General features: G+C 40.2%; 1 protein-coding gene across 33 annotated transcripts in view; it reads left to right on the forward strand.

The window, feature by feature from the left end:
- LOC141132494 (protocadherin gamma-C5-like) overlaps positions 1-13,483 on the forward strand; it is a 751,191-nt gene that overhangs the window by 531,482 nt on the left and 206,226 nt on the right. For 2 of the 33 annotated variants that reach the window (XM_073620964.1, XM_073620975.1), the window contains exon 1: positions 3,214-5,841. The exons of the other annotated variants lie outside the window; for them this stretch is intronic. In XM_073620964.1, the coding sequence (XP_073477065.1) occupies positions 3,394-5,841 (2,448 nt within the window). In that variant the 5' untranslated portion in view covers positions 3,214-3,393. Of the gene's footprint in view, positions 1-3,213; positions 5,842-13,483 lie in introns of those variants that run through there. 33 annotated transcript variants of the gene reach the window in all.

Below are 13,483 nucleotides of genomic sequence, written 5' to 3' on the forward strand. Positions count from 1 at the left end.
AGGGATGATGAATTCTACTAAAAGATCCCCTGACACAAATTTGCATATCTGCTACTAAAAATGAGACAGAATACTTTATACTTACAGATCTAAACATCTCTGCCCTTAGAAACTATGGAATTGTATGGCTTTTTAAATCAGAGTTCTTCTTTAACATCTATATTCAGGTATTTCATGTGTTTGTATTACAAATATAGATCTTTAGATTGGCCTCTAGAGGGAATTCCCAGTGGAATCTATGTTGTTTTGCTTTGTTGCAATAAGGTATCATCGAAACAGGGAGTGCATTATCTTTAACGTTTTACCACCTCAAAGACTTGCATTGTGAGAAGGAGCAGTAATGGACAGCCATTGTATAGCTCAGTATAGCAGGAAGCAGACCTGTGTGTATATTGAGTAAATATGGCTGCTCTACTCCACATATACAGCATAATGGCAAATTATGGTTATATCAACATTTTTTAAACATTAAAGCACACTATTAAGATTACTTACATCAAGCTAATCCGTTTGCTTAATAATCCACTAAAACATTCAGAAGCCTGGTCATTTATTTAAATATGCTACATAGATTTCAGACAAGTGAAGGCTAGAACTGTCTTTATTTTAGCTTGGACTAATGACTACTTAATATGTATTGTGTGTGGGCAGAAAGGCTGCAGCCATTACCTAAAAGATATAAATGATTTCTATGAGGACATATTTTTGCTCTCTGTTGTTTGGTATACGGAAGGACAAGAATACATCTATGTTTGCAAGCGATTGTAGTTAGTTTTCTGTTACTATGTCACTGGAAGCTGTGCCCAAAGAAAAGCTAATAGAAGCAAAATTATGAGACACCAGCATTGTCTGGGTTCTCCCTGCAGCTGATATTTCCTTATTGAAGATAAAACAATGCACTTACAAACATAGGTGAAACACAAGCATCAAAAAACCTCCAGTGGGAACCCTGAACAGAGTCCCATCCGAGTGGTGTGGTTAATGTGATTTCCAAAGGGTGGATGGATTTACAGGCTCATCAGGCACTGGCTCATCAAGCAGCTGCCGACGGGCTGCATGCGAGCCGCTCACTGACTCCGAGAACCGGCCGATCAGAACAGAGCTGTAACCACCTCCACCACATAGCCCACGGAGAGAGCAGATGGAACTGACTGACAGAGCATGCTGTGTGGTTGCCAGGACAATGCGTTTCAGAGGGCGTGGCCTCTTCCCTCAGCTCAGTTCTGATTAGCCGGTTCTCGGAGTCAGTGAGCGGCTTGCTTGCAGCCTGTCGGCAGCTGCTTGATGAGCCGGTGCCTGATGAGCCCGTGAATCCATCCACCCTTTGGACATCTCATTAACCACACCACTTGGATGGGACTCTGTTCAGGTTTCCCCACTGGAGGATTTTTGATGCTTGTGTTTAACCTATGTTTGTAAGTGCATTGTTTTATCCTCTATACTTCATTAAACAAACGTTATTTGAACCATGAGCCTGTGCGTTCGGATTTTTCTTGTCTCCACAGCTATCAGTTTCCCCCTGATCACGGAGCTGCAAGGAGTGTGGTGTCAGATTGATTTTTTGAATTAACTCTTTCCCTTGATCTATTCCTTGGTTAGTGTGTTTCTGTTTTGGACTTTTTGGACTTGTAGCGCAAAGACTGTTGTGATGTTTATTTTTTATATTTCCCAGCTTACCATACCTTGTTCTGCACTGGGTCTCTGGAGGTGGCCACCTTGGTAGAGGCAGCTTAAGGTGAAACGCATTGGGTGGCAGTAACAATGTGGCTCAGTCGTGCGTTTTTACCGTCCCTAACCTCAAATGTAAATGAGGCCCAATAGACACACACAAATACAGAAATATAAACACAAATATACTTACCAATAATTCATACATATAGTGGTAGTTAATTGTCTATGGTAACTAATACAGGTTAATGTACATTGCTTGAAGCATATATTGTTTGTTACATGCACTTTAATTATGAGAGGAAATCAAACCCTTTAAAAATTGTAGCTCTCCATCTCTGAACATTATTTTTTTTTCACTAAACTGGTCCTTACATCTATTTAGTTTTTAGTTTTTAGAATAGAGACTATACACACAGTATTTGCAGTATGCCCCACTTGCCCTAATCTCATGCAACTTTTCAAAATTTCTGCCAACACGTTGGTGTGTCTGAATAGCCGGGAGATCTTTTGTGTCCTTGTTATGGCATCCCTCTGTCTAGAGACTGTGTTCTCATTACCAAGGCCAAGCTTCATGTAAGAACATGTCATATTACCAGCAAGCTACATTACTGAGATGATCCACATACTGACAGTGCTTCTGATCTGCCACTGTAGGAAATTGGCAATGGCTTTGATGCCACAGACAACATGACCAGCAGACCAAAATCACACAAGATTTCCTCCACAGCCTGCACATTTTGGGCTCAGTTGAATATATCAGTGATTTAATTAATTTGCTTAAAAGGGGTGTTTAACCCCAGCACTCCAAAGCAGAAATAAGGTATGCACAACCTTTCTCCAACTTCAGCACCACTACAGTGCATTCCCTCAGTAATACACAGGAACTAATAGACTTTTTCAAAAAGTGTGCTTTGTACTTGAAGAAGATTTTGCTGTCTCATACAATACTACATGGAAGCTGTATGCTTACTTTTCAGATTGATGCTGCTGCATGTTATGGCTAAATGCAGTCTAAGTCAAAATCTAAATTTATGAGAATGTCTAATAATGCAGATCCAAGTCAGGTCATGGTGGTAAACTCAGTGCTGCATCTGGACTGCAAACTCAGTCAGATCAATCTGCACTGGGTGGTGTCACCGCTTTCCAATGTAAACTGGAGAGCTGGATTTATCCAGCTTCACCAAATATTTAAAAATTCAATAACAGGAACACAGCAACAACTATGCTATTACTTCTTAGAGGGGATACCATTTTGTCATTCGGAGATATAAGTGTAATAGAGTTTACTTTGTAGCATTCAAAATAATATATTTTAAATATTCCATCTTTGAAATATTAACAGTCAGTCATAATGCATTATAGAATTTAATAATAAGTATCAAATCATGTTACGTTCAGAGTTTAATACACAGTTATGTTCATTCATTGAAATGGTAGATGAAGTTCACAATATTGCCCACAAGAGGGCAGTCTTGGTATGTCTAGCTTTACAGCTAGATCATCCAACACTAGCTCAGCTCTCTCCTCCCCCTGGCTCAGTGATTCTTCCTCCCATCTTTTCTCTCACACAAAGAGCTGCTGCGTTGAGATGAAGATCCTGTGGACTTGTTTTCCTATGGATGGATTATTTTTTAGGGTTAGAAACAGCAATTTTTAAACCAAACATAACTTGGATTACAAAGGATTTATGTCACATCAAATATCAAGGACCTATTGTAAGATATGGACATCAGAGACTGCTTTCTGTGTTGGAAATGGCAAGTAGCTTTCTCCCTTCTCCTTTGTAGCTGGGGCTGGGTCTCTGGGCAGCTTCGTTATTCTATTGTGGAGGAGTCAGATCCAGGGACATGGGTAGGAAATGTAGCTCAGGATCTGGGCATAAAACGTGCAGAGATTTCTCAGCGCAGATTACATTTATCATCTGAGAAATACCAAAAATATTTTACTGTAAATAAGGAAAATGGAGGCTTGATTATTAATGACAGGATTGATAGAGAGATGCTTTGTGGATCCATAGTAAAATGCAGATTAGATTTAGAGGTGGTTGCTGAAAATCCTTTAGAGCTTTTTAATATAGAAATAGAAATTCAGGACATTAATGATAATTCTCCCACATTTTTAATTGATAGTCATTTTATTGAGATTACAGAATTGTTAACAAGCCCTGGTGCTCAGTTTGCTTTAGAGATTGCTGAGGATTTAGATGTTGGTATTAATGGTGTTAGTCAGTACACATTAAACACAAATCCTTATTTCTCATTGTCTGTAAAGAATCGTAAGGATGGCACTCTCATCCCTCAGCTGATATTAGAGAAGGTGTTAGATAGGGAGGAGAAACAAGAACACAATCTTATTCTCACTGCTATAGATGGAGGAGAACCGGCTAGATCAGGATCCTGTCATATCACAATAACCGTTTTAGATATTAATGATAATCCACCAATATTTAATCAATCAGTTTATAAAATCAGTCTAAAAGAAAATCTCCCTTTAAATTCCCCCTTATTAATCCTGAATGCAACAGACCAAGATGAGGCTATGAATGGAGAAATTCAATATTATTTTGATGGTCACACTTCTGTATCTGCCCGCAAATTATTTGATTTAAAGCAACAAAGTGGAGAGATATTTCTAACAGATCATCTGGATTTCGAGGTGCTGAATTTTTATGAATTGTCAATAAAGGCTGTAGACAAAGGGTCACCAAAACTAACAGGAAATTGCCAGGTTCAGGTGGAAATAGAAGATGTAAATGATAATTCCCCAGAAATTTATTTTTCTTCATTTAACAATGAGATATCTGAAAATGCACCAGTAGGCACTGTTGTGGGTTTGATAAATGTGAAAGATAAGGACTCTGGGAAAAATGGAGAAATAAAGTTAGATATATCTAATGACATACCATTTAAAATCAGGGTTAATAAAAATCATTATTCACTAATTACTGATGGGAATCTAGATAGGGAAAAAATCTCCCACTACACTATTGAGCTGACAGCTTCTGATTTAGGGTCTCCAGCTCTATCCAGCAAGACAACTGTTATTCTCAGGGTTTCTGATGTTAATGATAATGCACCGACATTTACACAATCTACCTATAATGCCTTCATTAAGGAGAACAGTGACCCAGGGATTCTTCTATGTACAGTGTCTGCTACTGATCCAGATGAGGGGGTCAACTCTGATCTGGTGTACTCTATAGTAGAGACCCAAATAGATGTATCCTCTGTATCCTCTTTTGTTTACATTAATTCTAATACTGGTGATATATATGCTCAGCGTTCTTTTGACTATGAGCACATTCAGACTCTACAAATCACCATAAAAGTAGAGGATTCGGGATCTCCAAAGTTATTTTCTACTGTCCCTGTCTTTATATTCATATTGGATACAAATGACAACTCTCCCATCCTGCTGTATCCAGAGCACTCTGAGGATCTCATTGTCCAAGAGAGGATCCCAAAATCTACAAGTGCTGGATATCTGGTGGCAAAACTGACTGCAGTGGATCTGGACTCTGGTCACAATGCCTGGTTGGCCTTTAATCTCATTGATCCTGCCAGTCCTTCACTGTTCCAAGTGTCTAAACATACCGGAGAGGTCAGGACTGTACGAGGGTCTCAGGAAACAGAAAATACAGAACAGCAACTCATTATCTCTATCAGTGATCATGGGGATCCCCCATTATCTACCACTGTTACTGTATTTGTCAGTATAGCAGATGATGTTGTAGTAGAAAGACCCAAATCTGGGGATTTCATTACAAATTCCAAAGCACCATCAGATATGACTTTATACTTAATTGTTTCTCTTGTAGCTATCAGTTTAGTTTTCCTTGTGACGTTTGTTATATTATTGGTGAAATGTCTGAGAAAGGAAAGTTATGGTTACAGTAGTAGTTGCTGTTATCTTAGTGGGTCTGAGTCTAAATCATACATGGATCAGTATCAGCCGGCTCTTTTCATGAACACAGACGGAACCTTAAAATATATGGAGGTCAGGATGGTTCCTCCAGGAACACAAGGACAATGTTACCAAACGAATGTGCCCCCAGCCCCACAACAGAGGGATTCTACTTTTCTGCAGTTTCTGGATTTTCCTCAGTTAAGAGAACTTGTAAAAGACAGTGACAGTACATCAGATACAAGCTATTTGAATGATCCAAGCAAGGTAAGAGATAGGCCTACTCTTTGTATCTCACTACTTACAGGATTTCTGCTTAATAATTCAAACTCAAATAATTGCATTTTTTTTAATGCACTAATTACTATTTGTTAACTAAGAAGGTCAAATGATAATTGGGAAAAATAAAATGTGTGCTGATTAGGCTGTAGAGTCAAAATGTTTTTCCTTTTGTTTTTAAGAATATTTTCTGAGTTTTATATATTGTGGCATGCTAATATTTAAAATGAAGAACTGACTTCATCCATGATAATGAATACATACCTCTCCTGCTGCCTGCACTGTTCCATTGTAAAAAAAACTTTTTTTCTCCTAAAGTATTTTCCAAAACGGATGCTTCCAAGACAGTCGATCTCCTGTGCTAGGACAAGTTCATCTAGAGCTCAGGGCAAACATGCCAAACTGCAGCCCCCCCCCCCCACCAAGATGTATGAGCAAATAGCAGATGTGTTATCAAAAATCCCTCCACAAAAAAAATAAAATAATTGAGTACCAATCCACATGCTTAACCCCTACGCATAAATCCCCCCTCCTCCCAGGACAAATCCTCCACCCTGATGAAATCCCCCCTCTCAGGACAAATCTTTGCCCCCCATCCCCCTCCCAGCCCAAATCCACCCAGCACAAACCCCCCCCCAAAAAAAATCACTCCACCTAGCACAAATCCTCTCCTCTTCAAATTGTACAAATCTTCTCCCCTCACTCCAAATCCCCCTTCTAACACAAATCCCCCCCTCCTAGCACAACCCACCCACAATATCACCCATTCTAGCACAAATCATCTTCCCTGATCCCCTTTCCAAAACAAATGCCCCCAAATCACCTTTCCTAGCACCCCCACCCCTCATATCCCCCCTCCTTGTACAATTCTTGCCTCCTGTTGCCCCCTAAGCTCCCACACCCAATACAAATCCCCTCCCCCCAATATCCTTGTGATGCCCCCACACCTTACCTGATACCACAGTGCCCATGGCAGCCACCCCTCCTTCACACCCCTTATCCCGGCCCTACCTATAGTAACTGGAAAAACAACTGAGCACAGAGGGGGACACAGGAGATTGACACTCCTGGAAGTGTCGGTTGCTGAACTTTAGTAGAGAATTACTTTACAGTAGGGCAACATTCAGCAATCTGTGCAGCAGGAAAGTATTTAGTTCTTCTAGAGGTACAACTTTGTCATCTTTTTGTAAACAACAAAGTCGCAAAAGTAAAACTGATACTTTTGTATAATTCACATTGTTTGCAAAAGGGCTTTCTTGTCACTCTATGTATGTGTTGGAGAAATTGTGTGAGGATTGGAAATATATAAGATACTGCCAACATCGTTGGTTGAATGGAATAAAGGGAAATGTGCAATTAATGCACAAAGAGGTCGCCCCTTAGGACTTTAGCGGCAGAAAGATGTATAGAGAGTAAAGTTGTATAAAATGCACATATGTGCCAATTTTATTAAATATATAGAAAATATGAAAAATATATACGAATACAACTACAAAACGTATATATTCACTAAAAATATACATCAATAAATCAGTTATATATAAGGTAAATATATCAACCCAGAGCTCACAACCCGCTGCCTGAATGGAGTTGAGATCAGACGTATAGATTTACAGCATATGTCCCAACATGTTTCGGAAATTAATATGTAGTGTTCCTTCATCAGGGATTTACAATTGGGTGATCAAATCCTTATCTGTAATGTAGAATTTATATGGTAATAAAAAAAGTGTAATGATAATGACATCATGATATATAAAACTGTGAAAGAGTGTTGATCATAACAATTTATATAGTGTTCAATATTAAGGCCAGTCATACTTACATAGATGCGTTTCACAGAGAATCATACAAAACAATAATCAGAAAGGAACAGGCTGGCTGAGAGGTCCACAGGAATATAAGATGGGCAGTTATGGGTGCAGGACCGAATACTGCAGCGCATCCACAAGAGATGCCTGATTAGGGTCTAAACAGTCAAAATAGTAAAAAGAGGAGGACAATTTAAAGTTAGTCCCACATACAGTTTGAAAAATCTATCAGACTGCAGTGTAAGAACATAGGGATATATATCCCTAGTTAGTCTGTGCAAATAGTAGTTTTACCTTTAGCTTTACACATTCAAGATGCAGACCTCTGGGCGGCAGTCCCACGACTGACAAATGCCCAGTGAGTGTTTGCATCCTAAATAGCACAACTGATGTGGCTTTGGCCAATCAGTGTGACTTTCGGCGTGAATAGGCTTGCCCCACCTAATCAGCTGTGTGGATAACAGCTGTGGTTGGAGTTTAGAGCATCTCCCTGACACGGAGGTGAGCGGAGTAGCCACGCCCCGATGGGCGTGATGACGTCACGCATCACCGGCGTGTGTGAAATCCCAATTTGTATGGTAAACCAACAGTGGGAACACAGAGAAAGCTCCTCCCCGCATAAAAAGCACAGGAGGCTAGGTGATGAAGCACCGCCTTCCAGCTAGATGCGAGTGAAGCTTACCCACCAGGTGTCTGCGATCAGACAAATGGTCCATGAACTACATGCTACGCCATCTAGTGGACAGATAGAAAACATACAGCCAGCCTGTTGTACAAAGCATAATAGGAAAAAAGGCATCATGTAATAAATGAATGAATGAATGAAGGCTACATGAATTACATTAAATAGATCATTGAAGTGTACACAAAGATGTACATTATAAAGCAGATGACAATACCATACATATATATAGATGTAATTCAGTATTGATTTAAATGCACTGAGGCAGTCAGGACAACAATCAAAAAAATATATATAGAGAAATATATGTTAAAAGAAAAAGAAAGAGGGGAGAGGAAAAGAACCCTTTACAGATTTAGCTATGTATGTGTTGCCATGTATCACTACAGTTAACCACTTCAGCCCCGGAAGGATTTACCCCCTTCCTGACCAGAGCACTTTTTACAATTTGGCACTGCGTCATTTTAACTGCTAATTGCGCGGTCATACAATGCTGTACCCAAACGAAATTTGCGTCCTTTTCTTCCCACAAATAGAGCTTTTTTTTATGGTATTTGATCACCTCTGCGGTTTTTATTTTTTGCTCTATAAACAGAAAAAGACCGAAAATTTTGAAAAAAAATGATATTTTCTACTTTTAGTTATAAAAAAAATCCAATAAACTCAATTTTAGTCATACATTTAGGCCAAAATGTATTCGGCCACATGTCTTTGGTAAAAAAAGTCAATAAGCGTATATTTATTGGTTTGCGCAAAAGTTATAGCGTCTACAAGCTAGGTTACATTTTCTGAAATTTACACAGCTTTTAGTTTATGACTGCCTATGTCATTTCTTGAGGTGCTAAAATGGCAGGGCAGTACAAAACCCCCCCAAATGACTCCATTTTGGAAAGTAGACACCCCAAGGAAATTGCTGAGAGGCATGTTGAGCCCATTGAATATTAATTTTTTTGTCCCAAGTGATTGAATAATGACAAAAAAAAAATTACAAAAAGTTGTCACTAAATGATATATTGCTCACACAGGCCATGGGCATATGTGGAATTGCACCCCAAAATACATTCAGCTGCTTCTCCTGAGTACGGGGATACCACATGTGTGGGACTTTTTGGGAGCCTAGCCGCGTACGGGGCCCCGAAAACCAATCACCGCCTTCAGGATTTCTAAGGGCGTAAATTTTTGATTTCACTCCTCACTACCTATCACAGTTTTGAAGGCCATAAAATGCCCAGATGGCACAAAACCCCCCCAAATGACCCCATTTTGGAAAGTAGACACCCCAAGCTATTTCCTGACAGGCATGTTGAGTCCATGGAATATTTTATATTTTGACACAAGTTGCGGGAAAGTGACAATTTTTTTTTTTTTTTTTTTGCACAAAGTTGTCACTAAATGATATATTGCTCACACAGGCCATGGGCATATGTGGAATTGCACCCCAAAATACATTCAGCTGCTTCTCCTGAGTACGGGGATACCACATGTGTGGGACTTTTTGGGAGCCTAGCCGCGTACGGGGCCCCGAAAACCAATCACCGCCTTCAGGATTTCTAAGGGCGTAAATTTTTGATTTCACTCCTCACTACCTATCACAGTTTTGAAGGCCATAAAATGCCCAGATGGCACAAAACCCCCCCAAATGACCCCATTTTGGAAAGTAGACACCCCAAGCTATTTCCTGACAGGCATGTTGAGTCCATGGAATATTTTATATTTTGACACAAGTTGCGGGAAAGTGACAATTTTTTTTTTTTTTTTTTTGCACAAAGTTGTCACTAAATGATATATTGCTCACACAGGCCATGGGCATATGTGGAATTGCACCCCAAAATACATTTAGCTGCTTCTCCTGAGTATGGCGATACCACATGTGTGGGACTTTTTGGGAGCCTAGCCGCGTACGGGGCTCCGACAACCAATCACTGCCTTCAGGATTTCTAAGGGTGTAAATTTTTGATTTCACTCTTCACTGCCTATCACAGTTTCGGAGGCCATGGAATGCCCAGGTGGCACAAACCCCCCCCAAATGACCCCATTTTGGAAAGTAGACACCCCAAGCTATTTGCTGAGAGGCATGGTGAGTATTTTGCAGCTCTCATTTGTTTTTGAAAATGAAGAAAGACAAGAAAAAACTTTTTTTTTTCTTTTTTCAATTTTCAAAACTTTGTGACAAAAAGTGAGGTCTGCAAAATACTCACTATACCTCTCAGCAAATAGCTTGGGGTGTCTACTTTCCAAAATGGGGTCATTTGGGGGGGGGGGTTTGTGCCACCTGGGCATTCCATGGCCTCCGAAACTGTGATAGGCAGTGAAGAGTGAAATCAAAAATTTACGCCCTTAGAAAGCCTGAAGGCAATGCTTGGTTTTCGGGGTCCCGTACGCGGCTAGGCTCCCAAAAAGTCTCACACATGTGGTATTCCCGTACTCAGGAGAAGCAACAGAATGTATTTTGGGGTGTAATTTCCAATATTCCCATGGCATGTTTGAGCAATATATCATTTAGTGACAACTTTGTGCAAAAAAAAAAAAAAATTTGTCTTTTTCCCGCAACTTGTGTCACAATATAAAATATTCCATGGACTCGACATGCCTCTAAGCAAATAGCTTGGGGTGTCTACTTTCCAAAATGGGGTCATTTGGGGGGGTTTTGGACTGTCCTGGTATTTTCTGCACGACATTTAGAAGCTTATGTCACACATCACCCACTCTTCTAACCACTTGAAGACAAAGCCCTTTCTGACACTTTTTGTTTACATGAAAAATTTTTTTTTTTTTTTGCAAGAAAATTACTTTGAACCCCCAAACATTATATATTTTTTTAAAGCAAATGCCCTACAGATTAAAATGGTGGGTGTTTCATTTTTTTTTCACACAGTATTTGTGCAGCGATTTTTCAAACGCATTTTTTGGGGAAAAAACACACTTTTTAAAATTTTAATGCACTAAAACACACTATATTTCCCAAATGTTTGATGAAATAAAAAAGATGATCTTAGGCCGAGTACATGGATACCAAACATGACATGCTTTAAAATTGCGCACAAACGTGCAGTGGCAACAAAATAAATACATTTTTAAAAGCCTTTAAAAGCCTTTACAGGTTACCACTTTATATTTACAGAGGAGGTCTACTGCTAAAATTACTGCCCTCGATCTGACCTTCGCGGTGATACCTCACATGCATGGTGCAATTGCTGTTTACATTTGACACCAGACCGACGCTTGCGTTCGCCTTAGCGCGAGAGCAGGGGGGGACAGGGGTGCTTTTTTTTTTTTATTATTATTTTTTGGCTTTTTTATCTTATTTTTAAACTGTTCCTTTCATTTTTTTTTAATCATTTTTATTGTTATCTCAGGGAATGTAAATATCCCCTATGATAGCAATAGGTAGTGACAGGTACTCTTTTTTTAAAAAAATTGGTGTCTATTAGACCCTAGATCTCTCCTCTGCCCTCAAAGCATCTGACCACACCAAGATCGGTGTGATAAAATGCTTTCCCAATTTCCCAATGGCGCTGTTTACATCCGGCGAAATCTAAGTCATGAAATGCTCGTAGCTTCCGGTTTCTTAGGCCATAGAGATGTTTGGAGCCACTCTGGTCTCTGATCAGCTCTATGGTCAGCTGGCTGAATCACCGGCTGCATTCTCAGGTTCCCTTTTGAGACAGGCGAGCCAGAGAAAAACACGGAAGACAGTGAGGGGGTCATTCCCTCCCACTGCTTGTAAAAGCAGTCTAGAGGCTAATTAGCCGCTAGGATTGCTTTTACATGAAAGCCGACCCCTGGCTGAAAAGAATGATACCAAGATGATACCTAAACCTGAAGGCATCATTCTGGTATAACCACTCAAAGTCGTGAATGGCGTACCTGAAGACAAAAAATGGTTAACAATAAAACACAGTAAACGGTAAAGTATAAAAAATTGCATACCTGAAAAGCAAACGTGATAAAACATAATAACAATAAAACATTGCAGAATAGAATACAGTAAAAAAGAGCAGAATAATAGAGAGAGAATAGAGAGAGAGAGAACAATAAAACGACAACTATTTTTTTTTATTATATATATATATATATATATATATATATATATATATATATTTTTTTTTTTTTTTACACTTTTTTTTGTAACTAACTTTTATAACTGTAACCGGTCCCAGGTTCGGGTCTCTCAAAATGCGATGGCATCTTGGGAGACCCTGTGAAAGTGTGCCTAGTTTGTGCAATGCTGTACCCTACGCTAATACTCAACTAGTGTATGGTAGCGTTCAAAACATTCACCAATGCAATGACCAGGATTGTCAGGACAGGAAGGACAATAATAGCGGGTGTCACGCCTATATCCACGCTTGCTGCAGACACAACATCTTTTTTGGGGGGGTTCGTTGGGTAGGGGTACTCGGGAGGACATAAAGAAAATGCCTCTCATGCAGCCTACTGCATTTGGTTGGGGACGTGAATGGGGGAAGTACGGGCGCTGCAGAAGTGGTGGGTTCCCAATTAGGATTGGTGAATGCAGCAGGAAGGGCACTATGGGCACGACAGGCCTGTTTGTCTTCTTCTTGGTGGCAGCGGGACACTACTTGTGCTTGCCCCCTCACCAGCTTGAACTGCACTTATAGGACTTGCCACGTCACCAAGTGTTACTGCAGTCAGGCCTGACTCTGCGAACGCTGCAGTTATGCATTTAGTTTTTTGTAAGTGACAGTGATCGATCGATACTGCACTTGGGTGGGCTGGGCTGGGCCGGGAGGAGGGGCAAAACACAGGTGCTAGCAAGTATCTGGGCTGATCCCACTAACACTGCGTTTTTGGGAACCCTAAACTGCTGGGTACGCTAGTATAGATCTGATCGGATCAGATATTGATCCGTCCAGATACTATACCACTAAGGGAGGCGTATGCTGCGTGTGTGGGTGTTAGCGGTACTGGCGCTAACCTGATGCTGCCTGGGGCTACGCATATCACCGCCGGGCGATCAGGGGGCTAAACCTTTATTAGGTAATAAACGGCGGGTGCCCTGAAACTATAAAAATAAACGAACTAACCAGCGCCACCCGTAACGGTTATACGGTGATCAGTGGTGAAAGGGTTAACTAGGGGGCAATCAAGGGGTTAAAACATTTATTAGGTAGTA

Source organism: Aquarana catesbeiana, linkage group LG03 (assembly GCF_042186555.1).
Source record: "Aquarana catesbeiana isolate 2022-GZ linkage group LG03, ASM4218655v1, whole genome shotgun sequence".
In the NCBI taxonomy this organism is placed as follows: domain Eukaryota; kingdom Metazoa; phylum Chordata; class Amphibia; order Anura; family Ranidae; genus Aquarana; species Aquarana catesbeiana.